General features: G+C 42.2%; 1 protein-coding gene across 2 annotated transcripts in view; it reads left to right on the top strand.

The window, feature by feature from the left end:
- AIG1 (androgen induced 1) overlaps nt 1-3,836 on the top strand; it is a 297,078-nt gene extending 293,242 nt beyond the window's left edge. Inside the window, exon 7 of one of the 2 annotated variants that reach the window (XM_056126279.1) lies at nt 3,595-3,836. Coding sequence is in view for 1 of the 2 variants with exons in the window: in XM_056126278.1 (XP_055982253.1) it covers nt 3,595-3,632 (38 nt within the window). In the remaining variant the exon portion in view is untranslated. The remainder of the gene's footprint in view (nt 1-3,594) is intronic. The other variant, XM_056126278.1, reaches the window with a different exon arrangement.
- The last annotated feature ends 17,347 nt before the right edge of the window (nt 3,837-21,183 follow it).

Here is a 21,183-nt window from a genome sequence, read left to right as displayed (position 1 = left end):
GCATGTGCCTAACCCGGGTTTAATTCCCGGCATCCCATATGGTACCCTAGTACCAGCAGGAGTGATTCCTGAGTGCAGAGACAGGAGTAACCCCTGAGCATTGCCAGGTGAGACCCAAAAAGCAAAAAAAAAAAAAAAAGGAAGGAAGGAGGGGGAAAGGAGAGAGGAAGGGAGGGAGGGAGGAAGAGAGGGAGGGAGGGAGAGAGGGAGGGAGGGAGGGAGGGAGGGAGAGAGGGAGGGAGGGAGGGAGGGGAGAGAAAGAAAGAAAAAGAGGAAGGAAGGAAGGAAGGAAGGAAGGAAGGAAGGAAGGAAGGAGAGAAAGAAAGAGAGAAAGAGAAAGAAAGAAAGAAAGAAAGAAAGAAAGAAAGAAAGAAAGAAAGAAAGAGAGACAGAGAGAAAAGAAGGAAGGAAAGAAGGAAGGGAGGGAGGGAGGGAGGAAGGAAGGGAGGGAGGGAGGGAGGGAGGGAGGGAGGGAGGGAGGAAGGAAGGAAGGAAGGAAGGAAGGAAGGAAGGAAGGAAGGAAGGAAGGAAGATGGCAGGGGGAAGAGGATGAAAGAATCACAGTTCCTAATCCAGTGGAAGAGTTAGCAAGGCATTTGACATTTGACATTAAAGGTGCCCTGTCCTTATGGGGAGGGAAGCAGCGCGTGACCCACCCTCTCCACCTGCGTGGCAGTCCTCCCCCACATTCTGGAACTAAGGTGAAATTGCTTTGGAATGACGCTTCCTTCATCATTCCATCCTGCCTGTGTCCCTTTCAGTCCAAGCTGGAAGTGTTTATCTACTGGTCTAGTATTCATGGAAAAATACCCCAGAGGTACATTGCCTGGGAGGTCCAGATCAATAGACAGAGTCTCACAGTGTTCTCCCGTTTTCTGCTGAGATGATTCCTGGGGCCCAGGGGATGTCACATCTTGAATGTCTCTAAAAAACAGTGCTCCAGAAACTCCATTGCCTTTCTTTTTTTTCCCCAAGATACTAGGGTGAGGGCCTCAGTGCATGAATGGGATAGAGGTTGGGGCCAGAGAGGTTCCCAGTTCATCTTAGAAAGGCTGGAACATTTCTCTACTGAAGCCGAGAAAATATTCACATTCCAGTGTGTCAGACCAGGGTGCCCCATCTCAGGGTAATTAACCTTTGTGTAGCACAGTGAGTCGGGCATTTGCCTTGCATGCAGCTGACCCAGGTTCGATTCCTCTGTCCGTCTTGGAGAGCCCAGCAAGCTACCAAGAGTATCTCGCCCACACGGCAGAGCCTGGTAAGCTCCCCATGGCATATTCAATATGCCAAAAACAGTAACAACAAGTCTCATAGTGGAGACCTTACTGGTGCCCACTCGAGCAAATCAATGTATAACAGGAGGACAGTGCTACAGTGCTACTGTCCAAAGGATAAAGTTGGGATGAGGGTGTGGAGAAAGGGGGTGATGAAGACTCGAGATGTGCACAGCCAGCCCATGTCACAGACACATCTATCTTTGCTCCCCACCGGCAATCCTCAAGTCCACTTAGTCCTAGCACTGGTCCAGCCTAGGTGAATGAGCGTCATGGCCTGTCCCCGTTGTCTCCCCCCACCCCTCCACCCCAGTGCACGGTGCGGTGCCTGCATCAACTTGGTGACAGGTTTCTTTCTGCCTCGGGGGTGGAAATTCGGAAGAACCTTGGATTCTTCCAAATATTAGTTGCAGCTGCATCACTTTTTCCCCTCCTCTCTAAGCTGCCAAACAAAAATAGAGGGTGAGCCATTTTCCCTGCCTGGGTCAGTGAACATCCCAGGATCTCCCCCCAACCCCCGCTAGTGAAGATTCCACACTTGCTGCCAGGTCACCCCATTGTCCAGGAGCAGGCTCAGGAGGAAAGGGACTTGAACGAAGAGCAGTTGACCCCTGCCCCCCCCACCCCCACATCCCACACTTGATTCTGTACTGGAGCAGAAGGCGGACGCTAGCTGAGAGCAAGTCCTGTGTGCAGTTTGATGGGACCCTGATTCGTGGTTTTCTGCCTGAGTCTGGGTGACCCAACAACTCAGGCATCTCCTGCCTCACCCCCCACCTCCCCCATACCCCACAGCCACTGCCCCAGCTCCTCAGATGTCCTTGCTTCTCAGTGTGGACTGTTCCAAGAAGAACTTTGGAAAAAGCAGTTGAGATGCCTGCCAGTTCCTTAGTCATGGAAACCAGACCTTCATTCTGAGGACACCTGTGCAGTACATGACCCACATGCTCCAGATCCCGAAATCCCCGCCCAGCCCCCCCCCCCCACACACACACAAAAAAAATCACCGAGCTGCTGAGCTGTTCCTGCACATGGTGGGGTGGGGGGGTGGGAAGGAGGGAGGGTGCAGTGAGGGTCTCCTAATGTATTCGCCATCCAGTGACTCACTAGGGTGAAGCTTTATCATTTTTGGTTCTGGGGGAAGTTTCACATTTATTTCTGCTGTTGCTCCACTAGTGCAGCCTTCCGAGGTCTTCTCTTTGTTCATTGTTCAGCCATTTATTCCATAATAACCAGTTGAGCTCCAACTATGAGACAAGTCAAATTGGGAGCTCAAGATACAATCAAGGACCAAACAGTCACAGGCTGAGTTCAGACATCAGAGAGCTGCAATCCTTTTTTTTTAATAGCAATAAATTTGCAAAGCAATATTTGGGATTCTTAGGTTTCAACAAGTCTCTGAGAATTTGGTGTTGGAAGCAAAATGTTTAGTTGAAAAACAAAGGAGCATGGAGGCTTTTGCCAGATAGACCTTTAATTGAGGAAAATTGAGACGATGAAAATCACAAACTGTTCACTATAGGAATGGGCAGAGGTCTTAGCAGTTCAGTGCATCTCTGTCTCTCAGGAAGAAAGTAATTCCTGCCAGGATTGGATTAAATAGAGCACTGTAGCACCGTCGCACTGTCATCTCATTCATCAATTTACTCGAGAGGGCACCAGTAACATCTCCATTGTGAAACTTGTTGTAACTGTTTTTGGCATATCAAATATGCCATAGGGAGCTTTCCAGGCTCTGCCATGCGGGCGGGGTACTCTTGGTAGCTTGCCAGGCTCTCCGAGAAGGATGGAGGAATCAAACCCAGGTTGGCCACATGCAAGGCAAATGCCCTACCCACTGTGCTATCGCTCCAAATAGAGGCAAGCCTGAATTTAAGGATGTACTCAAGGGTATAGAAATAACCTGTCTTGTTGCTAATAAATTCTATGAGCATTTTTTTAAAAGTCTTGCTTTTGGAAAATCCAGGGTCTTTTCCTCGGGAAGGAACAGGACCCAAATTAAAGTCCATTTGAAACTGACTACACACCTATTGCTAGCAGTAGTTTACAGAAGTCTGGTTGGGATTTTCCTACAAATTCAGTGAGTCAAGAACGTCTTTGCCACTTGTGTCCCAGAGATATTTTGTCTTGATTTGGGAGGATGGGGTGGGGGTGGGGGGAAGCAGAGGTGAAAAGGGAGTTCTTGGAGAAAGTTCCACATCACTTTTCTTCCTGGTACAGTGGAGACGGGTGGAGAAGAAGAAGGGGGATATAAGAACTTTAAAAACCTGCTCATGGTTTAATCTACTATTAAAATTATGTTATTTGCCTGTATTTCTAGGCATGGAAGAAGAAAAAGAGAAGCCTAAATTGGAATGAAATGCCAGTGTACAAGGAAGAGACAGATTCAACCAACATTGAGGATTTATACCACCCTGCACATTGGCAGTGCAGAAGAACCCAGCGATGGTGGCCTCGACCCCCCGGCCCCAGGACGAAGTTTGCTTTTATAATGAAACATATACAAGAATACAGGCATTTCCAAAAGAACTTGCCCTCATGTCCTTTATCGACTTCCTTCCAAATTCATTGTTGATAGTGACATTCCTTTTTTATTCTCTCCTCCTGAGTTTTTAAAATGAAACATTGGGGTGTTTTTTTAATATACATATATATAGACCTGTAATTTCATTTGATCCAAGATGAATAAATTCCTATGGTGTTTCTTGTTGAGAAATAAGTGAAAAATCAAAAGGGCAAGAGACCAGGGCCATTGGACAGTGGGCAGGGTGCTTGCCTTGTACACGGATTCAACCCTCGACATCCCACCTTGACCCCCCAGCCCACCAGGAATGATCCTGAGGGGCAGAGCCAGGAGTCAGCCCTGAGCCCTGCTGGGTGTGGCCCCATAATAAAACAAAACAAAACAAAAAATCAAAAGGACAGATGCAGGGCAAGATGTTTGTACTTCTGGGGCTGTTACTGACTGAACTAGAGCACTAGTGAACTGGGCCCCAGAGATTCCCAGACAGGAAACCCCACCGCGTCTGTCACAATGATAGTAGCTCTCACAGGCACTGGAAGCAATAATCACATCAATTCAATCAAAACCTGGGTGTACTTGCATCTCATGATATCATAACCCTTTCCTGAATACAAACTATCATTTTAATAAAGGCCAGGCCACCCCGGTCTAAAATATATTCGAAATAAATAAATAAATAAATAAAATATGTTTGGTAAGTCCCCAAACCCGGGTACCCCAATACTCCAGGCCTCCCTCTTTTGTTTCATTTACCTAGTGAAAATGGCAACTTCCTTGTAACCTATTGAAATCTCTTGATAACACCTGTAAATTCTTACAACGTTTCTATTTTTAAAATATGTATCTTTTTGATAAATCCAAAAGGTATAATTTTTGAAGACCTGAGAAGTAGCTTATTTCTCAGGTCTTTGGCCAGACTGTTTGTTTTTGTTGATCCCCAGCAGTACTTAGGGGTTACTGCCAGCACAGTGCTCGGTCCTGGTGATGCCAGAGAGACCCGGTAGTGCTGATGATAAAATCCAGCCCTTCTGCGTGCAAAACATGAAGTCAAGCTGTCACTCTGTCTCCCTGGCCATTTACTTATGTATGTATGTATGTATGTATGTATGTATTGCCTCTCTGAGGATTAAACCGAGGGTTTAAGCAAATGCAAGCCATGTGCTTTACCACTTAGACACCTCCCCAACCCTAAAGCATCATGTACAATATTATATAAATTGGAACATATGATTTTTAAATATGGGCTCTGATTGTCCCCAGTGAGAGAGATCAACAGATACTAGAGAGGAGCCCAGGGAGTGCTTGGCAGTGGAGCACCAGTCTTGCAACCATGAGGAGGATGCTGCCATAGGTTTGATCCCTAGGACCCTCCACACACGGAAGGGCATCCCAAGAGCACTGCTTTGGTGGATCCCTGTCACTTTCTAATGCACCACAACCATGTGTGTTACAGACACCCCAAGGAAGTGTACGCAAGACATTCACTCCCCATCACAGAAAGAACAATGAGAAAGAAGGGGGGAGGGAATTTAAGAAAAAAGAGAATACTAGTAATATAAAAGCACTCACTCTGAAATGAGTAATGTCATTAAAAAAAAAAAAACCACTAGGAGCCAGTCTATCTCTCTCTCTCCCACACCTACCTGCACATACATTCCCTTCCTCTTTTATCTTGTCTGCAGCCTAATCTATTAACAATCCATAAGCCTGGTTGCCTCAAACGGCCCCTGCCAAGGACCCACAGAGACTCGAAGGAGGAGAGTGGATTTTCTAAGGGTTATCAATAACTTTTTTATTTTTAATTTTGGGGGGTGTTGGATCACAACAAAAACAGGTGGCGTACTGGGCTTATTCCTGGCTTTGTGCTCAGGGATCATTCCTGGTGAGGTGCAGAGGATCCTATGGTATGCCAGGGACTGAGTACAGGCACAATACTGTATTGTCTCTCCAGCCCCATATTGATAACTTATTTCGAGGGAACTCAAAGTAGATATATTTAAGAGTACATGTGTGTAGACTGTAGTACCCATACCCAATTTTCAGCCTGAAGAAGAAATTTTTCATTAATAAAGATGATTATGAAGGAAATAGAATACCTGGTGGATTACTGTGAAAGAATTCTAGCAAAATTTATCTGTTCTATCATTAAATATAAATGCACTTGATTCACATATGGCAAAATTGACCATTTTTACATGAAAGAAAAGCCAACTTCCTGCTGTCTGTTCCAAAATGAACCGTAGGCATCAAATATGTGGCTCAGTGGTATAGCACATGCCAGGCATGGGCAAGGCTCTGAATTTGATCCCCAGTGCCATCATTGCCAGGGGGCCCTGGAGGGACACACACACCCCCAGCACCCTTTTAAAACACACATGATAGGGGCTGGAGCGATAGTACAGAGGGTAGGGCATTTGCCTTGCACATGGCTAACCCAAGTTCGATTCCCAACATCCCATATGGTCCCCCGAGCACCGCCAGGAGTAATTCCTGACTGCAGAGCCAGGAGTAACCCCTGAGCATTGCCGGGTGTGACCCAAAAAGCAAAAAAAAAGAAGAAAAAAGCAAAAAAAAACCCACACATGATAAATTATGAAATAGTATTGGCAAAATACACCTGAAAAATTCATTTAAAAATTGTTGTGGTTTTAATACGAGCAAATGGATAGCTCAGGCCCATTTTCTGGTGAACCCACATGCCCAGCTAACCAAATGGCTGTGTTGGCTTTTCTGGCTATGGAGAAAAGACAAATAAGAGAGGACAAGCTAAATCTTCTGAAACCGACAGGCAAGACAGTTATGGCTGGTGCATCAGTGCCACCATCAGATGCAGATGATCTGAAGGTGGTGTTCCTACCATAGATACAGACATTTCCCTGCTCCGATCTGTGTGAAAGGTCTAATTGTGTCCCTTTCTTCCCCCACTCCAGCAAAATTGATATTCTGAAGCCCTACCCCTCCCACCCCCACCATACCTCAGACTGAGATTGTATTTGGAAATGAGAGCTTCAGAAAATTGGTTAATAAATTTGGGGGGTGGATCCTAATCCAATTTGACAGGAGTACTTAAATGAACAGGAAAGGGAAGCACACAGGGGAGAGCCTTGGAGGCCGCCGTCTGCCCATCAGGGAGAGAGGCCTCAGCAAAATGAAACCTGATAACACCTTACTAAGACTTCTGGCTTCCACACTTGGGAGAAAGTGATTCATTTAAAAAGTCATTTTAAACCTGTTTTACAGAAGAGTATACCAACCCCCTTGGATGAACACCACTGGTTAAACCATCCAGTCATGGATTCTTGGATATGGTTCTTGGATACCTAGTGAGATCATTTGCTTTGCATAAAAAGGATGGATGGGTTTCAGAGAATGATGCTGTTATAAGTTCAAATTCGCTTAGGCAGTGACTTCTCCCGGGCGTTCTAGAGGAGGTTTCCTTCTTGCTGGAGCAAATCAATATAGTCCCTAGTATGAGATGGAAATCTATTAAAAACTTCTTGGATCTTGCAAGGACAGCAGTATTTTCTCACCATCTCTCGTAAGGCTGATTCTAAGTCTGGCTCGATATCAGTTTAGTTCACAATGACCTTGGTTGTCTTCTTTTCTCCTGGGGCATCCAGCTTCTACTATTATTGGTTATTTCATGATTCTTGGACTAGAGAATTTTAGTCTGCAACCAGGTACATCTCCCCCACACACCCCAGAACGCACTACAATTAGAAAGTACTAGCACTAAAATTAAGTATGCAACCTCTCGTTATCATAAACACGGCAGGAAAGGGAAAGGAAGAGGGTAAGAAATCTCATGTAATTTCTGCTATAATCACAGTCCTGCCCAGATTAAAGCTGAGGCATTTTAGACTCCTGCCTCTCAGTGGAGGAGTGCTAACTTTGTACTGTATAAAGAAAGGGGGGTGAGGGGGAGGGACAGGAACAGAGAGAGAGTACAACAATTAGAGCATTTGTCTAACCTGGGCTTGATCCCCAGCATCTCATTTGGTCCCCAAGCATCTCCAGGACTGAACCTCCTTGAAAGCAGAGCCAGGAGTAAGCCTTGAGCATTGCTGGGTGTGGCCCCCCAAAGAAAACAAAACAAAAAGAACATATGGGACTTAAACATGCTCTTTCTTAGATTTACAAACTATTTTTTTAGTTTATTCATTTTTTAATTGAATCACAGTGAGAGACACAGTTACAAAGTTGTTCATGATTGGGTTTAAGTCATATAATGTTCAAACACCTGTCCTCCACCGGTGCACACTTCCCAGCACCAATGTCTTAGTTTCTCTCCCACAAATCCCTGCTTCTATGGCAGGCGTATCTCTGTCTCTGTATCTGTCTCTGTCTCTCCTTCTCTCTCCTCTCTCCCTTTGTCTCTCTCCCATCCTCTCTTTTCTCTCTCTCTTTCTCTCTTCCCTCTTTCTTCCTCCCTCTCTTCCTCTCCCACATGCACCCAGTCGTCTGAAGAATGACTTTAATTTACAGTAATTTAATAAGGTGTCACTGTTCTCCCATTGTTCATCGATTTGCTCAAGTGGGCCCCATAGCATTGTAAGACTTGTTGTTACTGTCTTTGGCATATCAAATACGTCATAGGTAGCTTGCCAGGCTTTTGCCAAGTGGGCAAGATACTCTCAGTAGCTTGCCGGGCTCTCCAAGAAGGGCAGAAGAATCGAAGGCAGAAGAATCAAACTCAGATTGGCCTGGTTAGCTATGTGCAAGGCAAATGCCCTACCCACTGTGCTATAACCCCGTTACCTTAATAAGGTAAGGCACAGCAAATTAATATATAGGGATAGGCAGTTTTTGGTGTAAGATGCAATGATAGAAACAGGGGGGAAAGGCCCCATTTCAATTTCAATTTGTTTGGGGACCACACTTGGCTATGCTCAAGGACGTACTCCTGGCTCTGTGCTTAGGGATCACTCCTGGCAGGGTTCAGGTACCATATGGGATTCTGGGATTTAACATGGGTCAGCCAATACGCAAAATCCATCCCTCAAGCTCAAGGAAAGCCCATCGCCAATAGCAACTCCTTTTATGAGGGAAATCATGAAGTCCTCATAACATAAGAGAATGTTTGAACAAATAAAAGCACTTGCCATGTTCTTAGTATCCTAATACAAGGAGATCCTGGGAAAAGGTGTAAAAAAGTATTGTAAAATGCCAAGTCTCCATTTATAAATTTCATCTATAAACTCTGTGAAAATTCAATAAAAATATCAGCTTGTTCTTAATCTATTTCTTTGCTTAGGTATTCATTTTTCCATACTTTACTTAAACACCGTGGTTTACAAATTTTTTTGTGATGATCTGTTACAAGCTTTCATTATCCCAACACCAATCCCATCCCCACTATCACCTTCCCTCCACTGAATCCATTTTCCAAACCCCCCACTCCAGCCTTCCCTTGTGGCACACCGACAGTATATTTTATATTGCTTGTTACCTAATGGGGCTGGAGTGATAGCACAGCAGGTAGAGCATTTGCCTTGCACGCGGCCAACCCAGGTTCAATTCCCCTCTCGAAGAGCCCAGCAAGCTATCGAGAGTCTCCCACCATCATGGCAGAGCCTGGCAAGCTCCCCGTGACGTGTTCGATATGCCAAAAACAGTAAGAACAAATCTTGCAATGGAGAAGTAACTGGTGCCCGCTCGAGCAAATCGATGAACAAGGGGAGGACAGTGCTGCAGTGCTACAGTGCTGTTACCTAATGGAATGATCAAAAAATATTTCTGTAGAGAAAATTTGTGAAAACTGCTGTATCTCACCATGGAAACATTAGCTCCTTGTCTGAGGGTTTACTAAGCTGTTGTTGCAAGGTAATCCTTCTGTGTTAATGATTTTGTTAGTTGATATTGGTTGGCCTCTGCATTACATCCCTCCAGATCTGGTGTGCTACTACTGGGATGTCAGTGTTGTAGAGTTTGGATATGTTGCTTCAGAAAACACAGAATATTTAACTGGGCAAACTGGCTAGGGGCGTGGAGATGGCTTTGGGGTGTGGGAGCAGCTGGCATTTTGCATAAACAAAATGCAGGAGCTGGCCCACCCCCTACTTGGAGACTCCCCCAGATGTCTCATCTGGGAATGGGTATATGAGAACTTTTTTCAGCTAGTTGATTTCTTTCAAGATTTATTTATGAGCCTCTGAAACAAAGCCGGTAGATGAGCTTCCACGGCAGTGGCAGTGGGACAATGAGCCAGGTATTGATTTCTTGAACCAGACAAGTTAATCCTAACTTGTATAGAAATTTACAGGTGTAAGTTTTTACAATAAAATAAAGCAAAAAATATTAATAATGCTATGAAAGAATAAACAAAGGTCTAGGTGAGTAGCACCACTAAATATTGCAATACATCATAAAAGCTTCATTAATTGAAACAGTCTAGACTATGAATATACCAAATGATAGCAGTAACAAAATAAAAAACTAACTATAGAAATAAAAGTAAATGGGACTTGGAATGTAATGAAATTTGTATCTTAAATGAGTAAGGAAGATGGATTTTCCATTTCATATAATTTGAATACTGAAATGCTAACTGGATTTCTGCCAAGAAATGCTAACTGGATTTCTACATTCTGACAAATTCTGAGTGTATCAAAGGTATTAACTTGACTTGGGGGTGTTAGAGGGTGTTCTAGGGGGCAGGAGCATACCAGCAATGCTTAGAAGCTCTTCCTGGCTCTGTGCTCAGTGAATCCCAGGAGTGGTATTGCTGGGTCAAATGGGAGCTCAATTTCTAATTTTTTGAGAGACATCCGTATTGTTTTCCAAAAGGGCTGAACCAGTCGGCATTCCCACCAGCTGTGGAGGAGTGTCCCTTTCTCGCCACATCCTCGCCAGCATCAGTTGCTTTTGTTCTTTTGAATGTGGACCAGTCTCTGAGGTGTGAGATGGTATCTCATTGTGGTTTTGATCTGCATCTCCCTGATGATTAATGATGTAGAGCATTTTCTCATGTGCTTTTTAGGCATTTTTCCTTTAGGTGAAACAAAAGTTCACTCTATCCTACAATCATAGATAATTAAAATATACTAAAACCACCATAATTTTAACAATTCCCATAGACTCACAATGTATTCTATATTGTGCAATTATATATTTTAATTGAAATGGAACTTGCCTATAATATAATATATGTTTGAGATGTAGAGAGATTGTAACTTAACATCTATATTTAATGTATTATGCTTGGCATTGAAAGTCTAGTTATCAACCATCAACATATAATTGACTCATTTTACCCAAATATTTACAATTCAAGTCACAACCAACAAGCTTAAAATGTGACTCAAATGGTAGAGCCCAGCCTTGCATGTGAAGGCCTTGGATTTTATCCTTTTTGAATGGGGATTACCTCCCACTCCCAATACTACCTCCTGATGTGGCTCCCTACAATAATACTATTTTAAAGTTTTGCCATCTTAAGAGGAATAGCACAGCAGTAGGGCATTTGCCTTGTGCGCAGCCAGCCCTGCGCTCTCCTCTACCCCTTTTCGGAGAGCCCAGCAAGCTACCGAGAGTATCTTGCCCGCACGGTAAAGCCTGGCAAGCTTCTCTAACGTATTCAATATGCCAAATACAGTAACAAGAAGTCTCACAATGGAGACGTAACTGGCCCTCTCGAGCAAATCAATGAACGGGAGGACAGTGCAGTACAGTGCAGTGCCATCTTAATTTGTTAGGATGAACCTATGAAGTTGTAAACTGAATTGGATCTTCATTTTCTCTAAAACCACAATTTTGTTCTTGTAGTCTAAGAGTTTGTTTTGTTTTGTTTTGTCATTTGTTTTTCTTTTCTTTTCTTTTTTTTTGTATTCTAGGTTTGAGATGTCATATGGTAATTTTCCTTCTGCCATGACTTGCTTCATTTTATATAAAATCCTCTAGTTGTATCGACGTTGTTACAAATGGCAGGATTTCACTTATAAATACATATGATGTCACCTCTTTAAAAATGCTTATAGAGGTAATACCCAAAGATGCCTGGAATTCCAGGGCCATTCCCAGATGTGCACAAAGATCACTTGGGCCACACCTATTTGCTGCCAAGGATTGGATTCAGGATCTTACATATACTAAGAAAATGACATGAGACTGTAGCAATATCTCAGGTCATATATCTCATCTATACAAATAGTATTTGGGCTGGAGCAATAGCACAACGGTAGGACATTTGCCTTACAAGCGGCCAATATGGCGGACCCGAGTTCAATTCCTCCGCCCCTCTCGGAGAGCCCGGCAAACTATCGATAGTATCTCGCCCGCATGGCAGAGCCTGGCAAGCCACCCGTGATGTATTCAATATGCCAAACACAGTAACAACAAGTCTCATGATGGAGACGTTACTGGGCCCGCTCGAGCAAATCGATGAACAATGGGAGGACCGTGACCATGTGACAAATAGTATTTATAAACAAATGATTGATATGTTTTCTGAAGAGAGAAATACTTAGCAATACAAGCACAATTGGGAGGCAAACTTCTAATAATAACATAATTCTAATATAATTTAGACCTCTCTGGCAAGAAAGTCTTAGAGCCTACTATAACATGTAATTTTTGAGGAAAATGGAGTTGATCAGAGTTAGGAAGTGATAATAGACTGATATTTATTAAAGACATTTTAATATTCCATTAACTATCTCCATGAGAGTAACTGGTCCAGACTGTTTTTTGTTTGTTTTTTGTTTGTTTGTTTGTTTGTTTTTTGCTTTGGGGGGTCACACCAGGCAATGCACAGGGGTTACTCCTGGCTCATGCACTCAGGAATTACTCCTGGCAGTGCTCGGGGAACCATATGGGATGTTGGGAATCGAACCTGGGTCAGCTGTGTGCAAGGCAAATGCCCTACCTGCTGTGCTATCACTCCAGCCTCAAAGACTATTTTTTTGAAGGGGAAAGGTACACCAAGTGGTACTCAGAGCTTATTCCTGGCTTTCAGTTCAGACAGTTCTCAGGGACTAACCCTGGTCATCCATATGCAAGGCAAATTCCTTATCCTCTGTACTATCTTGCTAGCTTCCACCTCCAAGGTCCAGAATGTTTTATGAGAAAGATATTGAAAACTTTTGTGCAACAATTCTCATGGTATTAAAATTATTCCAAGATATTGAATGATGAGCCACTTCCCAAATTATTTCTCAAAGTTAATATAACACTCAAAACAAAGCCAAACCAGCACAGCAAAAAACTTTTTCACTTGCTTTAACTAGATATTAACAACATAAATCAAACAATAAATATTTTTCATGACTAAATAAGGATTTCTTCTAGGATTTAAAAATGGCTTATACCTAGGATTTTTATTAAAAACATCATTCCAATAGTGTAAAAAAAGAAAAAAGTTGTATTGCCCAAGAACATGACTCAAGGAGTTGAGCAAATACTATAGTTGTGCAGGATCTAGTTTGATGCAAGTGCCCCCCTATCCAACTACTCCCCAAATTCCACAGGGAATAGTGGTCCCTAACCACTGCAGGACCTATGCATCACTGTGGTCCTGAATGCAACTTATCACTTATCACTTAACTTCCCGTTAGTCGTCGATTTGCACGAGTGGGCGCCAGTAACGTCTCCATTTGTCCCTGTCGCGTGCTAGTGTAGCCCAATGGCATCTGTTCGCTCCGGGAACATGAAGGGCCTCAAACCGATCGTTCATGATCTTGACGAAGAAGTTTGACCATCTGGTAGGTGGGAGGCCACGCGGTCTTTTGACATCCCATGGAATCCAGTCAGTAACAGCTCTAGTCCAACGGTCGTCTTTAAATCTCATTACGTGACCAGCCCATCTGATTTTTGACACCTTGGCAAATGAGACAGCTTCCCTGATCCTTGATCGTCGACGGATGTCAGAACTCCGGATTCTTTCTCTCATTTGAGTGAAACGTGATATTCCAAGCATAGCTCTTTCTATTCTTCTTTGGGAGACCTGAATAGCGTTCTCATCTTGTTTGCGTAGGGCCCAGGTCTCTGAGGCATATGTTAATGCAGGAAGAACAGTGGAATCAAAGAGTTGTGCCCAGAGCCAGAGGTTCTTCGTCCTCTTAGCTATTTCTTCGACGTTCTTGAAGGCGTTCCAAGCCGCTCTCTTCCTCCTGCGCAGCTCGGGTGCCAGGTCATTTGTCATGTTGACCTCTCGACTAGGTACACATAGCTGTTGCATTCGGAGATGGTCGTTCCATTGAGAGCTAATGGGGCGTCAGGAACAAGGCTGTTTCTCATAAACATTGTCTTCGTAAGATTCAGCTGTAGTCCTACCTTTCCACACTCACGGTCAAAGTCGGCCAGCATTTGTGCCGCTTGGCTGATGTTTGGTGTTATTAAAACAATGTCATCAGCAAAGCGGAGGTGATTTAGTTGCCGACCATCTATCTTCACTCCCATTCCTTCCCATTCCAGTTGTCGCATGATGTTCTCGAGGGTGGCACTGAAGAGTTTCGGTGAAATGGTATCACCCTGCCGCACCCCTCTCTTGACATCAACGATCACTTCTTTGTAGAATGGTGAGATCCTGGTAGTGAATCCGCAATACAGCTCACGGAGGATCCTGATGTATTGGGCTTGAATGCCCTGATTGGCTAGGGCTTCAATGACCGCTTCCGTCTCAACAGAATCAAAGGCCTTCTTTAAATCAATGAACGTTAAACAGAGCGGCATCTTGAACTCCCGAGAAACCTCAATGAGCTTGGTTATTGTGTGGATATAGTCGATGGTGCTGAATCCTTTGCGGAACCCTGCTTGCTCGCATGGTTGTCCTTCATCTAGTGTTCTGCCAATCCTATTTCGGATGACTCGAGTGAACAACTTGTAGATGACAGACAATAGGCAGATCGGGCGATATCTATCGCCCGAATGCAACAAAAAATTGTAATTTTAATTTTTGTCCTTTTAAAAATCACTGTTCAATAGTTGTCTGAGGCATTTGAAAAAAATTGACATTCATTTTTTTAGTGTCATTTGTAAAATTAGAATTAAAAGTGGTCCATGTTGGAACATTGTATCCCTGAAACTCAGTCAAGATAGACATTGTAATTCACAGTGGCTCAGTTGGAAAAAAAAACAGCCCTCTTCATAAGAAGAAATGGTAATCTTAGGTACCAAAGACATTTAATGTCAATGTCGTAAAATAATTCATTCATGGCCAGAGATAAGATGAAGATGTCTACAAAACTATTAGTGATTGTTTCCTTGGGTGTTCTGGTATTCTAGATGCAGTATCATGACCATTAATTAAATTTTTTTTGTCTTTTTTTAATTGCAGATTTTTATTTTTTAAAATGGTTTGCATTTTTTTTTCATTTTCAACTTTTTTTTAATTATTATTTTTAGTGAAACACCATGAGGTACAGTTCTAGATTTACAATTGTTTGTGCTTGGGTTTCAATTATACAATGATCAGATACCCATCCCTCCACCAGTGCCCATTTTCCACCACCATGGATAATATCCCTCCCATCCCCATCCCTCCCATCTCACCCTGCCTCTGTGGCAGGGCAATCCCCTGTGTTCTCTCTCTTCTTTTGGGTGTTGTGGTCTGCAAAAGAGGCTTTGAGTGGCAAACATGTTCAGTCCATAGTCTACTTTCAACATGCATCTCCCCTCCTGGGAGGATCCCTTCTCTATCTGAGCTGCCCTTTCCCCTAGAATGCCCGGCTGGCCTCTAAGTTATGGAGTAATCCTCCTGGTGTTGATCTCAGCTATTCTTGGGTATTAATCTTATGTTTTGTTTCTTTATATTCCCCAGATTAATGCAATCTTTCTATGTCTATCCCTCTCTTTCTGACTCATTTCGCTTAGCATGATACTTTCCACGTTGTACCACTTGTATATAAATTTCATGACTTCATCTTTTCTAACAGCTACATAGTATTCCATTGTGTAGATGTACCAAAGTTTCTTTAACCAGTCATCTGTTCTTGGGCATTCAGGTTTCTTCCAGTTTCTGGCTATTGTAAAGAGTGCTGTAATGAACAAACAAGTGCAGATATCACTTCGACTATACATTTTTGCCTCCTGGGATATATTCCCAGGAGTGGTATTGCTGGGTCAAATGGGAGCAATTTTTTTGTCTTTTTAACAGTTTTATATAGCTATGAATTGATAATAATGAGAAGAAAATTAAATGTAAGAAAAAAAAGAGGAAAGGAGAAAAGTCACCAGTTAAGAGGTGACTTCCTTCTATTTCTCCCATTTCTTGTCAGACAAAAAGCCTAAGGACTTGAGTGGAGTGTTTTTAAGGAGTTCTGGAACAGTTTCTCTGGGGACTCTATGATATCCTTTCCTTTTTCATATGTAGACCACCAAAATCATATTTACTCTATAGTTGTGGTATTTAGATATACAGCTGAATCGCCGTTCTTATAACCAGCAATTTTGCTTTATACAACACTGCCCTGTTAAAATACTACTATGAACACTTGACCTTAAGGAACCTACTGTCTAATGATCAGTATTCCATATGTATTTGAAATATAATGTGGAAACATAAAAAATTATAAATAAAAATAAAATACTATTATGATCTGTTAATATTGGGGAAAATTGTTTTTTTCATGTTGGGTCAGTTTTGCTTGGGAATCTCAGCACCTCAACTCTAACCACACTTATTGCAGGACATCCCAGACTGTCTCTCTTGTGCACAAAAGATTCTGTGTCATGCCTACTCAACCCAGGAGCTTCTGCTAATGCCTCCACTGACCTATCACAAAATACCTGGCTTCTCTAGAGAAGAATTTATGAAGATAGCTCTACTAACTGCTCTAGTTTGCTATACAGCTAAGAAATTATCAGGGCTGTCACCTTTTGTCTTGCAACTTCCTGCTTTCCTTGCCAGTTTTCAGGAATATATTTGCATCTTCCCCTCTTCTTTGTGCCCACAAGTAAAGACCAACTTCACTACCACCAATCTTAGAGCTGAGGATGCTTCTAATTATACTTTTGGAAGAAGTCAGTTAAAAGTATTTTATTAATGCAAAGTTAAGTTTCAACAGGAAATTACAACATAGATGCAGAATAATTTTTTAAAAAATCTTGATTCCGGATAGTTGAGTAATTGGCATTTAGTTTATGGCAAATAAGTAGTGCAATTTCTCCTTCAGAAACAGAAACCATGCCTCTAAAAAACAGACGGTGGAATTAATCTTGTTTATGACTTTTCTGGGTTAGAGAAATCACATCTTCCACTGTTACATGGCAGCAGAAAGAGACAAATGCTCTTGGAAGAAAATTGCAGAGGAAGAATTTTATCAACTTCTTTTAAATGGTTGCAGTGTTTGCATTTTTCACCCTCAAAGTATCAATAAGAGGAGGGGGTGTGTTGGAGTTTATAATAAAACTTGAAAAAGAGACTGAACACATAAAAGATATTTTGAACCATGCCGAGGCCCAAAATAAAGTTGAAGGTCATGAAGGGACTTCTAGGTGACAAGATGGGCCACTTTTCAAAATTTACTTTAAAAGATTTCAATGGACCTAGACCTAAAGTTGAAAGTTTAGATTCTGCATATAATACTAGCAAATATAATTTAACAATTTATCAAAAAAATCATACACCTTGACCAAGTAGGGTTTAATCCGGGAATGCAAGGATGGTTTAACACTCACAAGTCAATCAATATAATACATAATATCAATAAAAGAAAAGATAATAACCATATGATCATATAAATGCAGAGAGTGCATTAGACAAGATCCAACAATGATTTATGATAAAAACCCTCAACAAAATGGATGTTGAAGGAATTTTCCTTTGTATAGTCAAAGCCATCTACCACAAGCCCACAGCAAGCATTATTCTCAATGGGGAAAAACTATCCCTCTAAAATTTGGGACAAGACAAGGTTGCATACTGTCACCACTTCTATTCTATATAGTACTAGAAGTACTTGCCATAGCAGTTAGGCAAGAAAAAGTTATCAAAGGCATCCTGATAGGAAAGGAAGAAGTCAAGCTATCACTATTTGCAGAAGACATGATAATCATAAAAACTCTTTAAAAAAAAAAACTTCTGAAGGGCGGGTTTTCCTGTGCCTGCCCAAAAGAGCCACCAGCAGCTACTTGTTTCCACAATCCAAAATTGCTTCCATACCCCTGCCTGACTCCGCTCTCTCAGAATGGATCTCACTAAGATATAATATTTTGAAAATTCTGGGATGCGGGTTTTGTGACTAAAATCTCCAGGTTTTTTTCATGTTGAATGGGCTACCTCCCCCAACTTCCCAATACCCATGGAAGCACTGGTAGTCATCCCCATGAACCAACTCCAGTACCACCATGTAAACTCTACTACTGGCCTTGCCTTAGAGATCCATAAATAAATCTCGAAAGAGATCAAAAGCCACAGTTAATCTAGGACCTGTGCAAGGTTGAACGAACAAGGGTAAATCGGAGGGGAGCAAGTTGGCTTGGAGCTCACCCAAACAGAGCCCCTTGCAGTCTCTTGCTTCCACAATCCAAAATCGTCATCATACCCCTGGCTTAACTCCACTGTCTCAGGACAGACCTCACCAAGATATAATCTGCTGAAAATTTTGGTATGGGGGTTTTGTGACTGAAATCTCCAGGCTTTCTTGGAGTTGGGATGGGCTACATCCTCCCACAGCCCTGTACTTCTGTAAGCCTCAGCAGTCACATCTACATCCACACACCAAAGCAGTCACCCAATTGAAAAGCTACTCTAGCCTTAGTGTCCCGATAAAAATACCAAATGCCCTGAATAAACACCATGACCTTTTAGCACCTGTATTGAAAATACACATAATGCACAAAAGGAAAAGGAGAGAGGGATCAAGAAGGAAAGTGCCTTACATAGAGGGAGGCTGGGAATGAGGGTGGGAGGTTGGAAGATAGTAGTGGGGAAGCGGGGACATTGGTGGTGGAAAATGTGCACTGGTGGAGGGATGGCTGCTGAATCATTGTATGACTGAAACCCAATTATGAACAGCTTTGTAATGGTCTAGCTCACAGATATCCAATTTAAAACAAACATTTTTTAAAAGTAATGTGGAATTCATGCCCAATTCAATCAGCCTAATCAGTGGCTGAATAAAGAGCAGTACTCCTACATTTTTAAAAGAAGCTACTAGAAACAATAGGTTTGTGTAGAAAAGTGGCATGTTAGAAAATCAATACCCAAAAGTCAATGGCTTTCCTATATACCAATAATGAAAGAGGAGAGTTATTATTTTTTTAAAAAACCTGTTCACAACTGTGTGTTGTAAAATAAGTTACCTCAGAATCAGCTTAACTAAGGAGGTGAAAAACCTGTACAAAAAAACTATAAATACGTCAGGAAATAAAAGATGACATGAGGAAATGAAGATGTGTGTCCTGCTCACGGATCTGGAGGATTAACAATGTCAAACTGACAATGCTCTTCAAAGTACCATACAGATCCAATGCAATCCCTATAAAGATACCCACGACACTTTTCAAAGAAATAGATAAAACACTCCTTAAATTAATATGCCTCCACGAATATATAAAACAATCCTTTGATGAAAATGATGGGAGGCTTCACCTTCCCCAACTTCAAACTGTCTTACAAAGCAGTAGTAATTAAAATAGCATGGTATTAGAATAAAGACAAACCCACAGACCAACGGAATAGAGTTGTATATCTTGACACAGACCCTCAAATATATGATTACTTTATCTTTGGTAAAGGACAAGGAAATGTGAACTAGAGCAAGGAAATCCCCTTCAACAAGCTGTGCAGAAAACTGGACAGCTACATGCAAAAACTGAACTGAGATCTCTCTCTAACGCCCAGCACAAAAGTCAGATCAAAATGGAAAAGCCTCAATATCAGACATGAATCCATAAGGTACATGGAGTAAAATGTAGGTAGAACCCTCCATAACATTGAAGCTAAAGACATCTTTAAAGATGAAACACCACTAACCAAACAAGTGGAAGCAAACATAAACAGCTGGGACTAGATTGTTAAGAAGCTTCTGCACCTCAAAATGGTGACCAAGATACAGAGACAGCCCATGAAATTGGAAAAATTATTTACCCAATAACTATAAGATAAGGGGTTAATATCCAAGATATATAAGGCAATGGTAGAATTTCAGAAGAAAAAAAATCCAACCACATTTAAAAAAATGGGGAGAGGAAATAAACAGAAACTTCTTCAAAGAAGAAATACAAATGGCCGAAAGGTACATGAGAAAATGCTCTACATCACTAATCATGAGGGAGATGAAAATCAAAACAGCACTGAGATATTATCTTACACCTCAGAGACTGGCACATATTCAAAAGAAGAAGAACAAGCAGTGCTGGCATAGATGTGCACAGGAAAGAACTCTCGTTCATTGGTGGTGGGAACACAGACTGGTCCAGCCATTTTTGGAAAACAATATGGGCATTCCTCAAAGAGGAGGAGGAAAAGGAACAAGATGAAGAAGAAAAGGAACAAGAGGAAGAAGAAAAGGAACAAGAGGAAGAAGAAGAAGAAGAAGAAGAAGAAGAAGAAGAAGAAGAAGAAGAAGAAGAAGAAGAAGAAGAAGAAGAGGAGGAGGAGGAGGAGGAGGAAGAACAAGAGGAAGAAGAAGAGGAACAAGAGGAAGAGCAAGAGGAACAAGAGGAAGAGGAAGAAGAGGAAAAAGAGGGAGGAGAAGAAGAAGAGAGGAATAGGAACAAGAGGAAGAGGAAAAAGATTAGAAGGAGAAGGAAGAGGGAGAGAAAGAGGAAGAAGAAGAAGAAAAAGAGAGGAAGAGGATCAAGAGGAAGAAGAAGAACAAGAGAAAGAGGAGGAAGAGGAAGAGGAAGAAGAGGAAGAGGAAGAAGAAGAAGAGGAAGAAGAATAGGAAGAGGGAGAGGAAGAAGAAGGAGGAGGAAGCAGAACAAGAGGAAGAAGAAAAAGAACAAGAGGAAGAAGAAGGAGGAAGCGGAACAAGAGGAAGAAGAAAAAGAACAAGAGGAAAAGGAAGAAGAAGAGAAAGAGGAGAAGAGGAAGAGGAAGAAGAAGAGGAAGAAGAATAGGAAGAAAAAGAAGAGAAAGAGGAAGATGAAGAAGAGAAAGAAGAAGAGGAAGAGGAGGAAGAGGAAGAAGAAGAGGAAAAAGAGGGAGGAGGAGGAGGAGGAGAAGAAGAAGAAGAAGAAGAAGAAGAAGAAGAAGAAGAAGAAGAAGAAGAAGAAGAAGAAGAAGAAGAAGAAGAAGAAGAAGGAGGAGGAGGAGGAGGAGGAGGAGGAGGAGGAGGAGGAGAATGTTTGCTATATAAATAGGCGGGGAAGAGAAGTGGGAGGGGCAGAATGGACACTGGGGACATTGGTGGTGGGAAATGTACACTGGTGAAGGAATGAGTGTTGGAACATTATATGACTGAAACCCAATTATGAATAGCTTTTTAACTGTGTATATCATAG

This window comes from Sorex fumeus, unplaced genomic scaffold (assembly GCF_029834395.1).
Source record: "Sorex fumeus unplaced genomic scaffold, SorFum_2.1 ptg000061l, whole genome shotgun sequence".
NCBI lineage: Eukaryota > Metazoa > Chordata > Mammalia > Eulipotyphla > Soricidae > Sorex > Sorex fumeus.
The sequence above is the reverse complement of the archived record's forward strand: the minus strand, read 5'-3'. Positions and strand labels throughout refer to the sequence as shown.